The 21,452-nt window shown below is 39.9% G+C and overlaps 1 protein-coding gene across 3 annotated transcripts in view; it reads left to right on the forward strand.

Annotated features, from left to right (window-relative positions):
• Positions 1 to 21,452, forward strand: part of LOC126335421 (baculoviral IAP repeat-containing protein 6-like) — a 311,044-nt gene that overhangs the window by 105,742 nt on the left and 183,850 nt on the right. For 2 of the 3 annotated variants that reach the window (XM_049998701.1, XM_049998709.1), the window contains exons 22-23: positions 826 to 1,128; positions 20,445 to 20,750. In XM_049998701.1, coding sequence (XP_049854658.1) covers positions 826 to 1,128; positions 20,445 to 20,750 — 609 coding nt within the window. The remainder of the gene's footprint in view (positions 1 to 825; positions 1,129 to 20,444; positions 20,751 to 21,452) is intronic. The other variant, XM_049998717.1, reaches the window with a different exon arrangement.

The following is a 21,452-nucleotide window of genomic DNA, read 5'->3' on the forward strand; positions in this document are numbered from 1 at the left end:
ATAAGTAAAGAAAGCAAGTATTTGTGTGTGTGAATTTGCATTTTGTTACCAGCTGGATGTAAGACATACACATTTTTGCAAACATTGTCATGTTTTTTGCTTTTCATCCTCAAAAATATATTTCAAATGGTGCAATGTGTGATGATTTGGGTATAAATGATGAAGGCATGTAATTCTTATTATTTACTAGTGTGTTCTCTGCACTGAAAAGATAAACTTTGTGATAGACTGGGACATGGATCTAGACACCTACATTCTGCAACCATTACTCTCCTAACAGAGGTTTTGAACTGCACTGCAATTTACGGACAAACTGTGATCTTCAGCCAGCTGTTGATTACCACATCATTGGAATGAATAAATAGAAACCACAGATACATTAAAGCTTTTAATTATTTGAGGCAAACAGATCAGTTGGAACATCACTGTCTGCAAACTGTAGATGAGTTGTTTTCTTTGAAATCGTCTCAACTACATGACATTTACTTTTTTCGACTGTCCAAAAAGAATTTGTAGTAGATAAGAATACTGTGTGTGTGTGTGTGTGTGTGTGTGTGTGTGTGTGTGTGTGTGTGTGTGGTTTTGTTTGCTGATTGCCACAGTATGTTTGAGCAAACATTATATATTATCTACAGTTTACTTAATCTTATTACAGTAAGGTTTAATTTAATTTCAAGTATGTGATATCATATTCCTATGTAAAAAGTACTGTAATTTTTTTCATAATTTTCAAAGCATAAATACAGGAAGGTCACTGGATGACATTGTACATATAATGTTACCAAGTTTTGGAACTTTTATTATCTTAATGTTTTCTCCCATTAGATATCATTCTATGAAGATATGAAGAAAGATGATACATTTTACCAAGCAATCCCTACAGAAATGAAACTTACTGATACTCAACATAAACTGGGACTTATGTTTTATGCATTGGATAAGGAACTGGCAAAAGTCAAAGCGAAGGCAAAGTCATTTAGTATCATGGGCAGTGTAGGGCCAAGCACCTCAAGCTTGAATGATGGGTCTAGCTCCTCCTCGCTGCAGTCATCTGAATTTTCTGGTCCAATACTCTTACATGGGATGAGAAAGGAGAATGTGACAGAAAATAAGCAGGATGTTAACAAGGTTTGAATCTCTTCAAGATTATTTGATTAGTAGGTGACATTTGATTTCTTAAATACTTTTCTTATTCTTTGGTAGAGTATGTAGTCCTGTTTCTTCAATTGACCCCACATTTTCATTTAATTTAGGAGTCTCTCCCTTTGCGACATTGTTTTAGTCTTTGCAGTCAGCTGTTGTAGCATTTCACCTGTATGCCTATACAAAAACTCTTTTGCACCAGGAAATTTTATCTTTGTGTTCATCAAATTTTATTGATAGCTATCCAAATTTTGCTTATAGATTTGCATGTCACACTGTGATTGAGGGATTTTTCAGTTTTAAAAAAAGACATAAAAATCTAGTGAAAGTACAGAAAATGAGAGTATATTTGTGGGAAATATGCAGGAAGTGGCCTTGTATATGTTATCTTGAGATGTATTGTATATTAAAGATCTGTTCACACATAGATGCCCAGAATTGTACAGAATTTGCTGGACAGCTGACAATACTCATTATCGCCCAATAAGTTGTCAGATAGTTTTCATACACTGGATATGTGTAGGATGTCCTACAAGCTACACAAGTTGAATAATGCTGTTACTAAGCTACTCCTCACTGTATCTGTTGAATTACTTCCTTTCATGTGACCACCGCTCAGCAAATTATGTTGAGAACAGATCAAAGTAGATGTTGTTTAAAATACAGTATTTTTGAAGTGTGTTGAAACCAATAATTTCTTAGCCAAATTTCTTTATTATCTTTTGTATAGCGACTCAAATATTTTTAAAATTCCTTTTGTGTAGCAGTCAGTCAAACATTGTGTAACTGGTAAAATGTGGCATGTGGATTAAAATGCCATGCTACACTATACACAAATTGAAATTCTAGCTCAAGATTAACATCCATTCATACTCAGTGGTGAAAGCTGTAACAACACTCTTCAAATGCCACAAAAATGATAGAAGCATTTAAGCTAAATCCAAAAGTGATGTAGAGCCGTATAGGGGGTGTGATTCGTATTAAATTGGTAATGTTCAGCTGTCCCTTAATCTCTAAATGTGTTGTTGTGCTGTACGCGCCTTGAGTCGTACAGGAGGAGATGAATTCTAAAGTCATAAGAGTGGACACCATGATCCATCACAATGGCACAAGGAAAACTTTTCCTAACAAAAATCCACTGTAATAACCCAGCTGTGATGGACATTCCCATTTGTGAATCTGTACCACATAGGGGTAGCCCATTTGGGTGTGCTGCAGAATGAGCCAATACATTCCTAGAAGGGTCCAATGGATTGGAGATGGAGCGTGCTCCATGGCTTTGGTCCAGGCAGGGAAGAAGGCAATGGCGCACTACCCAAATCCACATCCATGATCCAGATGTGGGCATCCCAATCATGAACCCTGAAACACTGGCACTGAAAGGGATCTAGCCCCAAAATACTGGCCTCTGTAACAGTTGAGTCACTAAAAGTAGAGCTTGCACTCGATTGTTTTTATACTTGACAACGACCTTTGATTTACACTGTCCGCTTATTGTAACTTTTCAGAGTTCCATGCAACTTAAACAACTTTGGAGACCCAATTAAGGCATAAGTGTCACTGTTGGTAAGAGGTTTAGATAAATTAGTGAATTTGAATTATTTGTCCATGAACCACTATTCTGCATCTGGAGCACGAACAATTAACATCTCTCTCTCTCTCTCAGCACTATCTGCATAGGAAAGAGCATAATCTTTGTTTTCACATTTGAAATGGCAATTGCGAGTAAGGCCTTGCAATACAGAATCCTAGTCTTTAAACAATTGGCCAGGCTTGTTATAAGCTTGATAAAGTTTGCAGAATGCGACCAAAGCCAGAAGTTTACTTTGAAAATATTCACTTGTCCTTAACATCTGAATAACCCGATTCACACTGGTCTTTATCTGGGAAAAGTTGCTGAACCATTCCATACACATAAGCACCAGCATTAGATGAGAAATCCATGTTTAGTTACATCACCTGAAGTTCTGTGTACAATAAAATGTTGTTAAAGTTTGTCCATGTGACTGGTCCATTGTTCGTGTCTCTGATCAAATGGGTGGAATACTGGTGTTATTTACTGAATGTCTCTGTGTGTGTGTGTGTGTTGTTAGTCCCGGTCCTCCAACTTGTGCAACAAGAAGTCCTTAGTAACATTCAGTTTTTCCACAGATGCATTGACCACCAGCAAAATGCACAATGAGGATTCATAAGCACATAATAAGACCACAAGTGTCACAATTCAAGTGCAACATGTCCACCAAATAAGTATTGGACAACACAAGAATATAGAAAACACAGGGAATGTACTGTGTACCAAATAACTTTGCTACCTGAAACACCTTGCCAGTGAGGTCCAGATAATGTTTACTGACGTTTAACTGCTTGCATGGCTGTCCATAAATTTTCCAAGTACATTAAGAAATGAAGTTGATACATCTCATAATAATGACTGAACCGTAGGTGTCGAGTCATGATACTGTCTGCACCACTGTTGATCTGTGTCACTATCAACAACAGTGCCAATGCAGTGTTTTATAACTACTACACAAATAAATCAGGCCAAGTACAAGTCAGTTTATTAGTACAATGTCTTCCAGTCTCGCATCTCGATAATCTACAGAACTTGCTGTTAACTTCGTAACTGCAATTGAAATTTGATCCAGAGTAGAATTGCAACTGCCTTGGCAGCCCTCGTGTCACAGGTTATAAGCACTGTGCAGATTGCTACACCAGAACCGCATGATTGGCTGCTACTGTTGGAGATAATGATCTCTGCAGTGTCATTGTAATCTGGGGCTGTCATCTCTGGTGGGTGTGGCAAAGTAGTCTATCTGCTGTAGGCAACCTCTGTGAATGGCCGCTGAGGCTTGTTCTGTTTGCAGCCTCAAGTGCAGGGCATGCAACCCAAAATACAAAAGAGCTAGAAGGGATGTCTGTCCGGCAGGGGTAGTTGGAGGACTCAACAGTTGGTTATCAAGTTTAATAGGCTGCGTTTATTTGATAGTACCTACATTTCTGGTTGGCTTGGAGCTGTGCTTTTCCATTAAAACCTGAAGGAATTTGTACACTAGTAATCTGCAATCAGACTCTGAATGTGTCTCTCCAGCAGGGATACGACTTCCTAAAATCCTGCCCCGAAATGAGATTCATCCTTCATGAAATCCTCCCCACTCCACCAAGTGTGTCTTTCCTCCGTCCACCTAACCTTCGTAACCTCTTGGTTCATCCCTATGAAATCCCCAAACCACCTTCCCTACCCTCTGGCTCCTACCCTTGTAACCGCCCCTGGTGTAAAACCTGTCCTATGCACCCTCCCACCACCGCCTACTCCAGTCCTGTAACTCGGAAGGTGTACACGATCAAAGGCAGAGCCACGTGTGAAAGCACCCACGTGATTTACCAACTGACCTGCCTACACTGTGATGCTTTCTATGTGGGAATGACCAGCAACAAACTGTCCATTCGCATGAATGGACACAGACAGACAGTGTTTGTTGGTAATGAGGATAACCCTGTGGCTAAACATGCCTTGGTGCACAGCCAACACATCTTGGCACAGTGTTACACTGTCCAGATTATCTGGATACTTCCCACCAACACCAATCTATCCGAACTCCGGAGATGGGAACTTGCCCTTCAATATATCCTCTCTTCTCGTTATCCACCAGGCCTCAATCTCCGCTAATTTCAAGTTGCCGCCACTCATACCTCACCTGTCATTCAACATCATCTTTGCCTCTGCACTTCCGCCTCGACTGACATCTCTGCCCAAACTCTTTGCCTTTAAATATGTCTGCGTGTGTGTGTGTGTGTGCGTGTGTGTGTGCGTGTGTGTGTGTGTGTGTGTGCGTGCGTGCGTGCGTGTGTGTGTGTGTGTGTGTGCGTGCGTGCGTGCGAGTATTTCCCCCTAAGGTAAGTCTTTCCGCTCCCGGGATTGGAATGACTCCTTACCCTCTCCCTTAAAACCCACATCCTTTCGTCTTTCCCTCTTTCCTGAAGAAAGCTAGAAATTTTGTGTGTGTGTTTGTGTGTTATTTTATTGTGCCTGTCTACCGGCGCTTTCCCGCTTGGTAAGTCTTGGAATCTTTGTTTTTGGTAATAATATTCACATTGACAGACTATTTGTCATGTCAGTATTGTGGGAGATCATCATCATCGTCGTCTTAGGGTTGAAATGAGAACCAGTTGCTGTGAGCTGTGACATGCTCTAATCTGTGGTCATAGGTCCTACCCAGTGTTTCATGTACTTCTGCCTTGACATGTTTGTCTCTTCATGTGGTTCAAAAACTTGCTGGTGTCATTATCAAAAATTCCATTTTCATCAAAAATGAAGCCATCTTCAAAATGTTTTAATTTGGAATAGCGTTCATAGGAAGTGGGGTATTTCGAAGGCTGTGTATGGAATCGTATTTATTAACTCATTGGCATCTTCCAAAGGAACACGGTCACTGCCAGAATTGAATTTAAGCGAATCATTGTTGTGAATGCATGCACTGAATAACTTTAGCATGTCATCACTTTGGAAAATATCTGCCGTATTTCTTCAAAACATTCTATCATGTTAAGTGGCTGTGGGTAGCGAATAATTCCAGTGTGTTAATAGATTGCAGTAGGGCCACAGTGACTATTGTAATCACCCAGAAGTCATACACTTTTTCAATTTACTTGTAGGGTTCCTGCTTATAAGGTAAAGGAGAAAAGCAGAACTTTTCTATTGAAACATATACCATCATCCTTTACCTTCACATTTATTTAAGCTGTTTTGAAATTCTCCACATATTTACAGAATAATTATATTTTGAAAATAGAAGTTTCAGAGATGGAGAATAAATTTGTAAATGCAGTACATAATAATTACAAAATAAATGTACAAAAGTACTTCATTGAATGTATATCACTGTTTTCACTGAGTGAAATACATTTCACTCGTCTATCCAACTGTGATCCACCTCCACTGCCTCCAAACCACCCCATGTTAATTTTCCAGAATTTCTTAACCTCGAACTTTGCCTCGCCATCATTCCCCAGATCCCTCAACATGCAAACTAGCCTTACATCCACGAAAGAACTACAGTCCACTATCTAAAAACTGATCTTGACCTTATAATCCTACCTGCAGACAAAGGCTCCACCACCGTTGATTTTGAAATGCAAGATTTATCTAGCGGAAGGACTCCGTCAGCTGTCAGATACTTCCACCTACAAACCTTGCCACGGTGACACCATTCCAGTAGTCCAGCAGGATCTCCAGTCACTACTCAAATCCTTAGGCCCATCCCAGAACCTCTCCCCAGAGTCCATCTGTCTACTTACCGCTACCACTCCCCGCACTCCCACCTTCCACATGCTCCCTAACGTCATAAACCCAACCACCCAGGACAACCCATTGTGGCCGGTTACTGCGCCCTCACAGAGAGAATCTGTGCTCTCATAGACCAGCACTTCAACCTATTACAAAAGATACCAACCATTTCCTCGACCGACTTTCCACAGTTCCTGTCCCTTTACCACACGATGCCCTGCTTGTCACTGTTGATGCCACCTGCCTGTACATTTAACATTCCTAATGCCCATGGCCTTACTGCTATTGAACACTACCTTTCCAGATGGCCTATGGATTCCAAACCAGCAACTTCCTTCCTAGTTGCCATGACCAACTATACCCTCTCTCACAATTACTTCTCCTTTGAGGGCATTACCTACAAACAAGTCCATGGTACAGCTATGGGCACCCACATGGCACCATCATATGCCAACCTATTCATGGGCCATCTAGAGCAATTCTTCTTAAAAACTAAGAATCCTAAACCCCTCACCTGGTTCAGATTCATTCATGACATCTTTGCTATCTGGATTGAAGGTGAGGACACCCTATCCACATTCCTCCAGAACCTCAACAACATCTCCCCCATTTGCTTCACCTGGTCCTGCTCAATGCAACAAGCCACCTTCCTAGATGTTGACATCTACCTCAGAGATGGTAAATCAGTACTTCCATCCATATCAAACCTACTAACCACCAGCAATACCTCCACTTCGACAGCTGCCACCCATTCCATACCAAGAAGTCCCTTCTGTACAGCCAAGCCACCCGTGGTCGTCGCATCTGCAGTGACTAGCAGTCCCTCTCAAAATATACTGAAGGTCTCACTGAAGCCTTCACTGACTGTAATTATCCTCCCAACCTTGTACAAAAACAAATCTTTCCAAAGTCTCACAGTCCGGCTAGAGAGGAGCATTCCCATTGTAACTTAGTACCATCTGGGACTGGAGAAACTGAATTACATTCTCCGCCAGGGTTTGATTACCTCTTGTTGTGCTCTGGAATGAGAAATGTCCTGCCCACTATCCTTCCCACCCCTCCTACAGTGGTATTCTGCCGTCCACTGAACATGCACAATATACTTCTCTGTCTTTACACAACCCCTGCTCCCAATCCCTTACCTCATGGCTCATACCCCTGTAAAAGACCTAGGTGCAAGACCTGTCCCATACATCCTCCTACCACCACTTACTCCAGTCTGGTCACTAACATCACCTATCCCATCAAAGGCAGGGCTACCTGTGAAACCAGTCATGTGATTTACAAGCTAAGCTGCAACAGCTGTGCTGCATTCTATGTAGGCCTGACAACCCAACAATCTGTCTGTCCAGATGAATGGCCACTGACAAACTGTGGCCAAAAAAGCAAGTGGACCACCCTGTTGCTGAACACACTGTCAAACATGATATCCCTCATCTCGGTGATTGATTCACAGCCTGTGCCATATGGATCCTTCCCATCAACACCAGCTTTTCTGAATTGCACAGGTGGGAACTTTCCATGCAGTACATCCTGCGTTCCTGTAACCCCCCCTGGCCTCAATCTTCGTTAGTAACTGTCCTCACCATTCCAGCCCACTCCCTGTTCTCATTCCAGCACTACACAGCTGTCATTTCACCGCCACACCCAGTCTTTTAATTTCTTTTTTATTTTTATTTCTCGTTTTTCCACTGCTGCCCCCCCCCCCCCCCGCCCCCCTTTCCAACTTTTCTCCTGCTCTCCATATAAACTGCAGCACTTCACTCTTCGCAAGCCCCCACCATACTATCCGTTCCCCTCCCCGCCCCAGCCTCCTCCTTACCCCTGCCCAGTCGCCACTCCCATCATGCACTGGTGCTGCTGCTCGCAGCGTGGTTTCAGTTGTCTGAGGTTGCATACGTGTGTGCAAGTTGAGTGAGTGTGTGTGTGTGTGTGTGTGTGTGTGTGTGTGTGTGTGTGTGTGTGTGTGTGTGTGTGCGTGTGGGTGTGTATGTATGTGTGTCTATTGCTGACAAAGGCCTTAATGGCCGAAAGCTATAACTGTGTGAAACTTTTTGTTGTGCCTATTGCGACTCAGAATGTCAACTGTATGGTGAGTAGCAACTTTCCGGCTCTAATATTGTTACACTCCATCTGGATTTTCCATTGTTTGATTGTTGTTTGAAATACACTTTTATATTATATTGCTTGAAGCAATCGGATAGACACAATCCTACTTTACCTTCTACAGACATCCCCCACCCCATCTGGTCTCTCTGCTTGTCATTTTCATTAAAATCGTCACCTGTTTTCTCGAGAATTTGTTTCCCATGAATTTAAACAGGTTGGTTCATTAGTGAGATACAGGCTTAAATTCTTTGTAGAAAATGTAAGAATTGACCAAACACATCGTAAAATATATGAAAAAATACCTTCATCGACCACTTCTTTCTTTGTCATTCAAAGTAATAGATCACCAGCTGATCTCCATGATCAACACTCGTTTCATTTGTATTATAAGCAAGTATAAGATCGGGTTAGCTTTTCTACCATTTTAGCTTTGGATTTTTGGTTGGTGACTCTACTTGTCATGCTGTGTTTTGTATATAGGGCAAACACATCCCTAGTGTCTTTACAGTGAAGTGCTAGCAGGGATTTTTTTCCCTCTAGAGTACTGTTTGACCTCTTCTTAGTTTATTTTGTCTGAATTCTAGTGGCTGCCCTCTTCTGTTCCTCAGTGCTGTGCCAACAGCACACTTGCCCTCATCAGTCTATCTTTCAAAGAAAACAATGGAAAACCCAGGATGGAACAATGATAGTATTATGGAAAGCGTAGATTGCTACTCACCATATAGTGGAGATGCTGAGTCATAGATAGGCCCTACAAAAAGATTGTGAAACAAATAAGCTTTCAACCGAAAAGGCCTTCATCAGAATTAGACAACATAAACACAGACATTCACACAAACACTAGCCATACACACATGACCACAGTCTCTTGCTGTTCTTTCAAATAGCCTTACACTAGTATAAAACCAGCCTGTGCACAGTATGTGGCTCTTACATAGAAAACTGTTGTACAGATGGAGGAATACTGAAACTGCATTATTATCTTTGTTCCCTGCACCATTATACACATCACATTTCTAAACATAGCGTGTTGTGGAATTACTAAGAATGAAAATTTATACCATATGTTTTTTATGTTCTTGGTGCCTGTACATCAAATTCTTCCTCTTAAAGGACATAAACTTTCATTAACTGTTAGATTCTGATCAGGTTAAAAACTGCTCTTGCCTGTCAGTATAAAGTTACCACAAGAAGGTTGGATTTTGTACAAAGCATCATGGTTGGATTTCGCGTACACATGTAAGAGGGTGAGTCAAATGAAAACCTTAAATATTTTTTTAAATATTATTTATCGTGCAGAAGTGGTACAAAGCAGTATCACTTTTCAACATAATCTACCCCATGCTCAGTGCAAGTCCTCCAGCACTTACAAAGTGCATAAATTCCTTTAGAAAAAAAATCTTTTGGTAGTCCACACAACCACTCATGCTCTGCGTGGCGTACCTCTTCATCAGAACGGAACTTCTTTCCTCCCATTGCGTCTTTGAGTGGTCCAAACATGTGGAAATCACTTGGGGCAAGGTCTGGTGAGTATAGTGAATGAGGAAGGCACTCAAAATACAGGTCTGTGACTGTTGCAACTGTTGTATAGGCAGTGTGGGGCCTTGTATTGCCATGTTGCAAAAGGATACCTGCTGACAGCAATCCACATCACTTTGATTGAATTGCAGGCCGCAGATGATTTTGTAGGAGATCTGTGTATGATGCACTGGTGACATTGGCCTCTCTAGGCATGTAAAGCTCCAAAATGATGCCTTTTTCATCACAAAAGAGAGTCAGCATAACCTCCCCTGCTGATGGTTATGTTCGAAACTTCTTTGGTTTTGGTGACGAGGAATGGCGTTATTCCTTGATCACTCTCCTCATTTCCGGTTGCTGGAAGTGAACCCAGGTTTCGTCCCCAGTAACGATTCTTGTAAGGAAGCCATCTCCTCGTGCAAAGCGCGTTCTTCACAAGCATCAACATGTTGTTCTCACATTTCAACTATCAGCTGCCGTGGCACCCATCTTGCAGAGACTTCTGAAACTGGAGCACATCATGCTCAACGTGGTGTGCTTACCCATGACTAATCTGTAAACATGCTGCAGTGTCATTCAGTGTCACTCGGCAATTTTCCTTCAGTATGGCTTCAACTGCTGCAATGTACTGTGGAATCACAACTCGTTGTGCCTGACCTAGACAAGGAGATTCTTGCACTGAAGTCACATTATATGTGAACTTCATACTCCATTCATAGACTTGCTGCTGTGACAAACATGCATCACTACTGAACTTTCATTCGTTGATGAATTTCAGTAAGTTTCACCCCTTCACTACGCAAAAACCGAATAACAGAACGCTGTTCTTCCGTGGTGCATGTCACAAGTGGGGCAGCCATCTTTATACTGATACTGTGACAGTATGTGTGCATTTGCACTATGCTCCCACCTACAGACCATTCTGCATGCTATTTGTAGCACGCTTACCAACTTACAGGATAATGCCGTGAAATTTCAATTTGTTAATACAAATTTAAGGTTTTCATTTGACTCACCCTTGTAATTGTCATTGTTAATCACATGAAGCATAAAGTAAATTGATCTAAGTCTGTCTCTCTTCAAGATTTTTGTATGTAATGATGAATCTAAAAGTAGCTCATTGCTCCAGTAGTCTGTGATAATTGATTTTGCACAAGGCTCATGTGAATAATAGTAACAAAAAACTGATGCACTTCATGTAGCTTCACAGCAGATGGACTGACACAAAGTGACCTGGGGCTGTTTGATTTTATGTCCCCAATTTAGACATAATTGATCCTGTATAGCAGTTTGTTTCAGTTTTCCCATTCCTGTCAATAAACAGGCCCCAACAGCTTTCAGCACACTTTTAAATACAAGTAGCTGGGATCAACTATGGTTCATTTACCTGGGCAATGAGTTGCTTTTAGTCCCCTACCATTGATGTGTTCTACCCTGTCGAATGGGAGCTTCACATTTTTCTAATTCATCTGATAATTCATTTCCATTTTCAAGACACTTATTGTTACCTTCAAAATAAGAGATGCAAGTCAAAGCTACAGTGATTGTAAATATGATCCCTATTTGCATTGACTGATCTATAAACATAAGTGTACCATGTCTTCCAGGACTACAGTCATTGATTTCTGATCCAGATTCTTTGAGCAACATCACAATTTCTTCTTCAGTGAAATTATCCCCATCTTCGCAACAAACTTTTGCGATTGAGGCAACAGTGGAACACACTGCAAAAACAAAGCAGGTATATCCATCTAGTGGCTCTTCCAAGTGCTAGAAGAATGAATGCTGCACAGGAAAGCAGTGCTCGGAAATTCTCCAAGCATCGACTGTTAGGGAAATCGCAGTATGCTTGTAGTTTTCACAGCAGCAAACAGAGTACTTTAATACAGGGACAGGAAACACCTTTAGATCGCTCCGCCTTGAAACTTCAAAGTAACGTCAGCTTGTGCGCCCGGTTCTGATTGTAACTAAGCTAGTCTCCAACAGTTGTGTTTGAAGAGTTGAAACATTTTATAAAAACTACAGTGCTGTAGGAGTATATCTCATCTCTCTACTTTTGCATCCTAGTATAAGTGGGTTCAGTCTGTCATGTTAGGCTCCAGTCAGAGTGTACGAGCAGAACACTTGATGATGTCAGAACGTGTGCCAATGCTGTAGTGTCATGAGTAGCAGTTTGTTGTACAATGGTGTGTTCTAGAATTCTGCAGAGTTTAAAAAAACAATGGAGTTGGACACATTGCTCACTGATTTGATATTGGAAGAAAATACTTTTATGCTAGTCAGTTTATTCAGTGAGCATGACTATATTGCAAAATTCCTGATCTTTCTTGTACCACTGTGATAAATTCTTCAATGTTCGTGGCTCATTGCAGGCACAAGAAACACAAACTAATTTCTGGTGCAAGTACATGATCCGTTGGACACTGTTATTGCCAACTGCATGCACCTCCCAAAATGCTTGCTGCCAGAACACTTTCACATCGCTCAACAGGCTTGTATTGCGTGCTGCAGGGGAAACCCTGTTCCAACACCGGCTGCCTCAGCCCACTCACTCAGGCCACGGCCATACACTTGTTCTACAAGGATGTAAGTTAACATTTGAAGAAGGTTATCTAGTGGTTTCAGAGAGGTACCAGCGTGGGTAAAAAGTGAAAGATTTAAAAATAATAAAGCTGATATGATAATGGAAAATTACAGACCATATACACAAAAATTGGTATGTGAAGACAAGCTCATCTCTTGAACTCTCACATTCTTTGCCATGCCTTATGTGCACACTCATTATGTATAAAACGCACATATCCAGTCTGTGAACGTTAAAAAACAGTCTTACATATACTAAACAGCAGATAACAGTGCAGGAAAGAGGGGCAACAGAAAAGAGGGAAGAAGAACATCACATAAAAGGGAGTTCAAGTAACTTGGGAGGGATAGATGATGGTTTTTGGGGGAGGGGTTGATGTTTCATTGAATGGGAAAGAAAGAGTAAGCCTGGTCTTCACCAAAAGTGGGACAACATGTCCGAATTGAAGTAAGCTAGTGTTGCTGCAATCAATCATTTATTGTACACTGGTATAGGCACTTAAAATATGACAGTAAATAGGTTGTTGTTCCTGATTATCATCTACTGTTCCTTTAGTGAGTTCCCAAATTGCAGCGATCTATAGCTTTATTTTACTTTTATTATTGCCAGTAAGTTTCATATGAGAAGGTTTAAATAAACAAAAGTTAAAAAGATGCCTGGAACTAACCTTGTTGCATGATGGAATTATCTCCTTCTTCATAGTCTTTCTCTTTATACATTATTATTATTATGATGCATGTTTTATATTCCACTTCTAGTTAAGGCTAAACTTACATTGAAATGCTGATACTGAAAAGTGTTGTACATATTAGAAATCTTAAGAACAATTTTAGTATTAGAACTAATGAATAGAAGTGATGAAGATTGTTTGTTGTTCAGACACTTGTCTAAAGTAATATATTTCTGTAAATATTTTAAGTGACAGGCCTGTTTTTGGATTATTGCTATTGCCAAATAATGTCTATGTGGAAGTGATGACGATATTGCACCTAAAGTAAATTTTATCTGTCGTGTTTTGGTAAGAATATTACTTTTTGTATTTATGAAACATATTTTTACAGTTTAATAGGATCACAGTAAAGAACTGTCAAAATATCTGACAAACGTCACTTGATAATGGCAGTAAGCGAGAACAGGCCTGTCGTGTAAAATATTTAAAGAACTGTATCCCCTTATTGTGTCTAGTTTTGGAAAAACCATTTTCACAAGTCTAAAGAAAAATCAGTAGTATGGAAAATAACTAATTTTCAAAAATTGCTTAAATTTGTGGGGAAACAATAAATTAAAGTGAACAAAGAATACTAGACATCCATAGATGACTGATTTGTGGTGCACATACACACATAACACCATAGAGATGTCAGTAGCTGTTGAGCTTTCACTTTTCACACACACACACACACACACACACACACACAACTACAGGAATTAAAACTACTGACATCCGGGAATAACAAGGTATCCTCCTCGTGTGTACAAAATAGCACTAATTAAAAGATCTCCTCCTCCTCCTCCTCCTCCCCCCCCACCCCACACACAAACAAGTGTGTGTGTGTGTGGGGGGGGGGGGGGAGGGTGGCATTTCTGTTACTTAGTGTTACTTTGTTCACGTGAGGAGGAGACCTTGTTCTTTCTGGCTGTCATTATTTTAACCCCTGGAGTTGATGGCATTGACAGCTGTCAAAAGCCTGAGAATTATAACTCAGCTATCATGACTTAAAGAGCCAGAGGTTTTCATTCTAGTCTCTATGTGGTGATGTGTGTATCAAAGCATCTCACATCAATCCTCTGTAGGAGAATGCACGATATTCCTTATTTTTTTTTGATTTTTTTTCTAAACCTAATTTCAGTAATAGATTTCTTATAACAATGAAAAAGCTGCTTTGTTTTGTGATACTAGAATTTTTTTTTTTTTACAGATTTTAGGAAAACAAAAGTAAAGAGTGATTGTGAGATTTTAACTTGTGAGTGTTTGAGGAATGCTTATGTGCTATAATAGATACCATCCTTGTAATCTTTGGGGTGTACACATGTTAATTCCATATTTTTTTCCCTTTTTAAGTTTCAGAAATAAAGCTTACGTTAAGTTCGATAAAAATGTTTAACTGGGACTGATAAATCACTGAGACTAATCAATCGTGTAAAATTTTTGTAAGTGGTCTTCATCTTATTTGATTCCCTACCTACATCAACATTGATATTGATCAGTAGTAGTGTAACATTTAATTCTGTGATTTTGAGTACATAGTTTTTCTGAAAGACCACTAAAGTCTTCTTGTTTTCTTTGTGGTGTCATCGTGCAGTTATCATTGAGGTGCCTGGTGGACCATGTCATAAAAAAAATAAATAAATAAATATTACTGCTGCTGGAGAGGACTGCTCTCTGTTCGCTCTGAAGCATTTCTGTTTTTTGTTTTACATAGAGAGAGAGAGAGAGAGAGAGAGAGAGAGAGAGAGAGAGAGAGAGAGAGACTAGCATACTGTGTAGTGGACAGTTATGACCAGCAGATCCTCAAGTCATAAATGAGGGCTCACTGAAACTAAATGTTTGCGTGCAGTTGTACATGTTAACATGTGCCATACTTACTGTGTCATATTTCCCCAAAGTAAGTCGTTGTTCTCTCATAAGTTCCTCCCTTATTTATAATTGTGAGCAAAAATCGAGTTTCAATTGATTGAAATGCACCAGAAAGGCACAGTATGTACATTTGACAAGGGCAACATGTGGATGTCCCCACTGTAGTAGTTGAACTTAAAATGTCACAGTGATCAAAAAATTTACTGCAGTAGTCGAACGTAAAATGTCACAGTGATCATATAATTCAGTGTTTTGCCACAATCAGTTCCATGTCTAAATCTATTAATCTATTAATCTTAAAATGTAATTTGACATAAATGTAGAGTTCTACAGATAAATCATCTTCATAAGTTGTAGAATCAATACATCTCCATATATTAAAGTCGTCCCCTCCCCTCCCCCAATGAACCATGGACCTTGCCGTTGGTGGGGAGGCTTGCATGCCTCAGCGATACAGGTAGCCGTACCATAGGTGCAACCACAACGGAGGGGTATCCATTGAGAGGCCAGACAAATGTGTGGTTCCTGAAGAGGAGCAGCAGCCTTTTCAGTAGTTGCAGGGTATTAGTCTGGATGATTGACTAATCTGGCCTTGTAACATTAACGAAAGCGGGCTTGCTGTGCTGGTACTGTGAACTGCTGAAAGCTAGGGGAAACTACATCCATAATTTTTCCTGAGGGCATGTATGGTTAAATGATGATGGTGTCCTCTTGGGTAAAATAGTCCCCCATTCGGATCTCCGGGCGGGGACTACTCAGGAGGACATTGTTATCAGGAGAAAGAAAACTGGCATTCTAGATCCCTTATTTGGGCAGGTCGGTTAGGAAATTTAAAAACGGAAATGGATAGGTTAAAGTTGGATATAGTGCGACTTACCGAAGTTTGGTGGCAAGAGGAACAAGACTTTTGGTCAGGTGAATACAGGGTTATAAATACAAAATCAAATAGGGGTAATGCAGGAGTAGGTTTAATAATGAATAGGAAAATAGGAATGCAGGTAAGCTACTACAAACAGCATAGTGATTGCATTATTGTGGCCAAGATAGATATGAAGCTTATGCCTACCACAGTAGTACATGTTTATATGCCAACTAGCTCCGCAATGGCTAAGAGATGGATGAAATGTATGATGAGATAAAAAAAATTATTAAGATAGTGAAGGGAGATGAAAATTTAATAGTCATGGGTGACTGGAATTCGATAGTAGGGAAATGGAGAGAAGGAAACGTAGTAGGTGATGATGGATTGGGGGGAAGAAATGAAAGAGTAAGCCGTCTGGTAGAATTTTGCACAGAGCATAACTGAATCATACCTAACACTTGATTCAAGAATCACGAAAGAAGGTTGTCTGCATGGTAGAAGCCTGGAGATACTAGAAGCTATCAGATAGATTACAAAATGGTAAGACAGAGATTCTGAACCACGTTTTAAATTGTAAGACATTTCCAGGGGCAGATGTGGACTCTCATCACAATCTATTGGTATGAACTGTAGATTAAAACTGAAGAAACTGCAAAAAGGTGGGAATTTGAGGAGATGGGACCTTGATGAACTGAAAGAACCAGAGGTTGTCCAGAGCTTTAGGGATAGCATTAGGGAACGACCAAGAATAGGAGAAAGAAATACAGTAGAAGAAGAATGGGTAGCTTTGAGAGACGAAATAGTGAAGGTAGCAGAGGATCAAGTTGGTAAAAAGACGAGGCCTAATAGAAATCCTTGGGTAACAGAAGAGATATTGCATTTAATTGATGGAAGGAGAAAATATAAAAATGCAGTAAATGAAGCAGGCAAAAAGGAATACAAACGTCTCAAAAATGAGATCGACAGGAAGTGCAAAATGGCTAAGCGGGGATGGCTACAGGACAAATGTAAAGCTGTAGAGGCGCATATCACTAGGGGTAAGATAGATACTGCCTACAGGAAAATTAAAGAGACCTTTGGAGAAAAGAGAACCATTTCTGTGAATATCAAGAGCTCAGATGGAAACCCAGTTCCAAGCAAAGAAGGGAAAGCAGAAAGGTGGAAGGAGTATATAGAGGATCTATACAAGGGCGATGTTCTTGAGGACAATATTATGGAAGTGGAAGTGGAAGAGGAAGTAGATGAAGATGAAATAGGAGATATGATACTGCGTGAAGAGTTTGATAGAGCACTGAAAGACCTAAGCCGAAACAAGGCCCCGGGAGTAGCCAACATTCTATTAGAACTACTGATAGCCCTGGGAGAGCAAGCCCTGATAAAACCCTACCATCTGGTGAGCAAGATGTATGAGACAGGCGAAATACTCTCAGGCTTCATGAAGAACGTAATAATTACAATCCCAAAGAAAGCAGGTGTTGGCAGATGTGAAAATTATCGAACTATCAGTTTAATAAGCCATGGCTACACAATACTAATGCAAATTCTTTACAGGCGAATGGAAAAACTGGTAGAAGCCGACCTCGGGGAAGATCAGTTTGGATTCCGTAGAAATGTTGGAACACGTGAGGCAATACTGACCCTACGACTTATCTTATAAAATAGATTAAGGAAAGGCAAACCTACGTTTCTAGCATTTGTAGACTTAGAGAAAACTCTTGACAATGTTGACTGGAATACAGTTTCAAATTCTGAAGGTGGCAGGCCTAAAATACAGGAAGCAAAAGGCTATTTACAATTTGTACAGGAACCATATGGCAGTTATAAGTGTCGAGGGGCATGAAAGGGAAGTAGTGGTTCGGAAGAGAGTGAGACAGGGTTGTAGTCTCTCCCCGATGTCATTCAATCTGTCTATTGAGCAAGCAGTAAAGGAAACAAAAGAAAAATTCAGAGTCTTTAATAAAATCCATAGAGAAGGAAAAAAAATTGAGGTTTGCCGATGACATTGAATTCTGTCAGAGACAGCAAAGGACCTGGAAGAGTAGCTGAACGGAATGGACAGCTTCTTGAAAGGAGGATATAAGATGAACATCAACAAAAGCAAAACAAGAATAATGGAATGTAGTCAAATTAAATCAGGTGATGCTGAGGGAATTAGATTAGGAAATGAGACACATAAAGTAGTAATGAGTTTTGCAATTTGGGGAGCAAAATAATTGATGGTCGAAGTAGAGAGGAAGGATATAAAACGTAGACTGGCAATGGAAAGGAAAGCATTTCTGGATAAAAGAAATTTGTTAACATAGAGTATAGATTTAAGTGTCAGGAAGTTGTTTCTGAAAGTATTTGTATGGAGTGTAGCCATGCATGGAAGTGAAACATGGACGATAAATAGTTTAAACAAGAAGAGAATAGAAGCTTTCGAAATGTGGTGCTACAGAAGAATGCCGAGGATTATATGGGTAGATCACATAACTAATGAGGAGGTATTGAATAGATATGGAGAGAAGAGAAATTTGTGGCGCAACTTGACTAGAATAAGGGATCAGTTGGTAGGGTATATACTGAGGCATCAAGAGATCACCAATTTAGTATTGGAGGGTAAAAGTCATAGAGGGAGGCCAAGAGATGAATACACTAAACAGATTCAGATGGATGTAGGTTGCAGTAGTTATTTGGAGATGAAGAACCTTGAACTGGATAGATTAGCATGGAGAGCTGCATCAAACCAGTCTCTGGACTGAAGACCACCAACACATCTACAACAACAACAACATATTAAAGTTGCTTTTATTTAGTTTTTGATGTTTGGGCTGAGGTACTTCCATGTCAGTCAGGCAGTACATACTATTTTAATTTAATTGTGGGAGGATTCCAAGAGTGCTCAAACTGATTGTGAGTGCAAACGTTGGGAGTCCTCGGACAGCACAGTCCTTTGGTTAATTCTTATTATCTTACCACAAAGACTATTGAGCATTCTTTTATTACGCATTTATATTATATTTAATTAGTCATCACTTAACACTTTTTTTCCACTTTATTGGTTAGGTGTGTCCCCTGCCCTCTGCTGTCCAGTCATATTGAGTGTCTGGCTTATGAAATTTTTTTTCAGCATATGTGTTTTCACAACACTCTTCTTTGTTTTGGCCAAATTCTAACACTACTTTATCAATGCCTTCATAAATTCTGGTAGCTGAGTCTTATTTCCCTTCTCTCTGCCTTCATATGAATGAAATCGTTTGAAAAATCAAAATTCAATGTAATGAAGGCTCTTTTTAACTGTAATTCTCAGTGATTTGAACCCTACTAACATTTGACCATATTGTAAGAAATAAAGTAATATTCAGAAAAAAATGTGGGGTTCGCACTTCCAACAATATCTAGAATACCTGTTGTTGGCTTAGTGCCTTTTTCTATTTCTATTATGTAACAAAGGTAAGGGATGTTGCTATCCTGAAGCATCAGAAATGAAAATCTCCTGAAAAATATGATGTAGCACAAAATTAATTGGGAAGGAAAGAAAAATATTGTATCCATTGTATTATCTGTAATCTTCAGTATGATAATGAAATATCTTGGGAGACACTACAACTTGCCATATAGAGCAAGGATTGAACAGTGTATAACATCAAACAAAGTATTGAACTGTATCTGTGCTTCTGGTGTTGCATTGTCTAGCAAGCACATGAACATTTGATCATTAGCTGTGCCTTTTTCATCCACTGCCAAAATGATGTTGGACCTTGACCAATACATTATTTTTCCAAAGAACAATTGATTCAGGAGATTATCAAACAAGAACCAATTTAGGAAGAGAGAATGGATACATCGGTGAAGTAAACACTGTGTATAACATTTTATTAACAGTTTAAAAAACAGTGCTATTCAAATAATTCACATAATTACACAATACAAACTTGATGATAAAATGTTCAGTGGTACAATCTCCTCTCTCTCTCTCTCTCTCTCTCTCTCTCTCTCTCTCTCTCTCTCTGAAAATCGCACATTGTTGTGGAAAACAGTTAGCACAGTTAGCAGGAAGTGTGATCTGTTTTCTGATTGGTTAGAGACCTAAGGGTGTCTCTTAAAAACTTTCCCAAGATATCAAATGCCATAGGAAGAGTGAAAAAAGTGGAGAGAGGGGAAGATGATGCAATTCCATTTTGTATGCCTTGCAGTTTATCAAAATGTATTTCTGCTTGCTTCACTCTTTCTATGACTTTAGTTTCATTTATTACAAATTATTTTCTGGACGAAATAGCGTATCTTAAGCCTTAACCTGTAGGAGTCAAGGAATAATAGCCATGAATTTTATATTACCCTTTGCAGGAAGCATTACATTGAAACTCCTTAATATTTTTGATCACAGGGTGAAGATTTGTCTGCAGCAACACTTCCCTGGCAGCAACTACTCACAGCACCACCACAGCAGACATTACTGATAGAACGGATGCACTCTGGTGCAAGACGGTTTGTTGTTTTGGATTTTGGTTGCCCAGTCCTCCTCACAGACCTTATGGTTCCTGCATGTTCAGATCTGGTCTCACTGTCTGTTGATATCTGGTGCCGTGGTGAAGAATCTGATGGACAGCGGCTTGTGGTGGCATCTGATATAGGCAGCAAGGCACTTGTCATGAGCGACCTTCAGCCACCTCCTATATGTCGCTTTCTCAAGGTAATTGTTGTGGGTTTGATATTTAGTTTCATATTTAAAGTTTTGTATTGCATTGAACTGTGTAATATAAGTCGTATTAGATATGCCTTGGTTTGCATAATAATTCAGCAAAGGTTGCTCTTAATGGTAAGTCATTGTTTCTTATAGCTTGTATTACTGTGTCCTTTTTATAATGTGATTCTTTTAATGATTACTTATTGTTTGCATTAGTGATGCTTCCACAAGGCTAGAAAAAGAAAGCAAAAAGTGGGAGAGAAAAGTTAGTGCAGAAGGGGAGAATTACGCTGTTTCTCTTCTAGGAGTATATGGTGGAAGGAAAGTGAAAACCTTTAACTAGTTAGTCTGTGTGGGAGATGTGCTCTACTGATGTAATTGCTAGTGTACTTTGTGTGGAAAGCAGGGATTCGGATTAGAGTCACAGTCGAGCACACAGCTCTTTAACTTGTCATGTACAATCAGTTATGTACATTCCTGGTTTTGATCTTCCGAGAATAAGGGTTGGAACGGGTCTCTAAACTGAACAACAAAATGTGCTTTTGCAAGGAATCTTTTCTGTGAATGCGGCCAACTTCAAACTATGGTTCATGTTTCAAATTGCGTGACTGTTGTTTTATATGAGGAGTAATTAAAGACATCCAGAATGTCTCTGGAGAAACCATCCACTGGATGAGTAATCTTAAGTGTGCTGTTTGACTGCAGTGC

Source organism: Schistocerca gregaria, chromosome 1, assembly GCF_023897955.1.
Source record: "Schistocerca gregaria isolate iqSchGreg1 chromosome 1, iqSchGreg1.2, whole genome shotgun sequence".
NCBI classification, from domain to species: domain Eukaryota; kingdom Metazoa; phylum Arthropoda; class Insecta; order Orthoptera; family Acrididae; genus Schistocerca; species Schistocerca gregaria.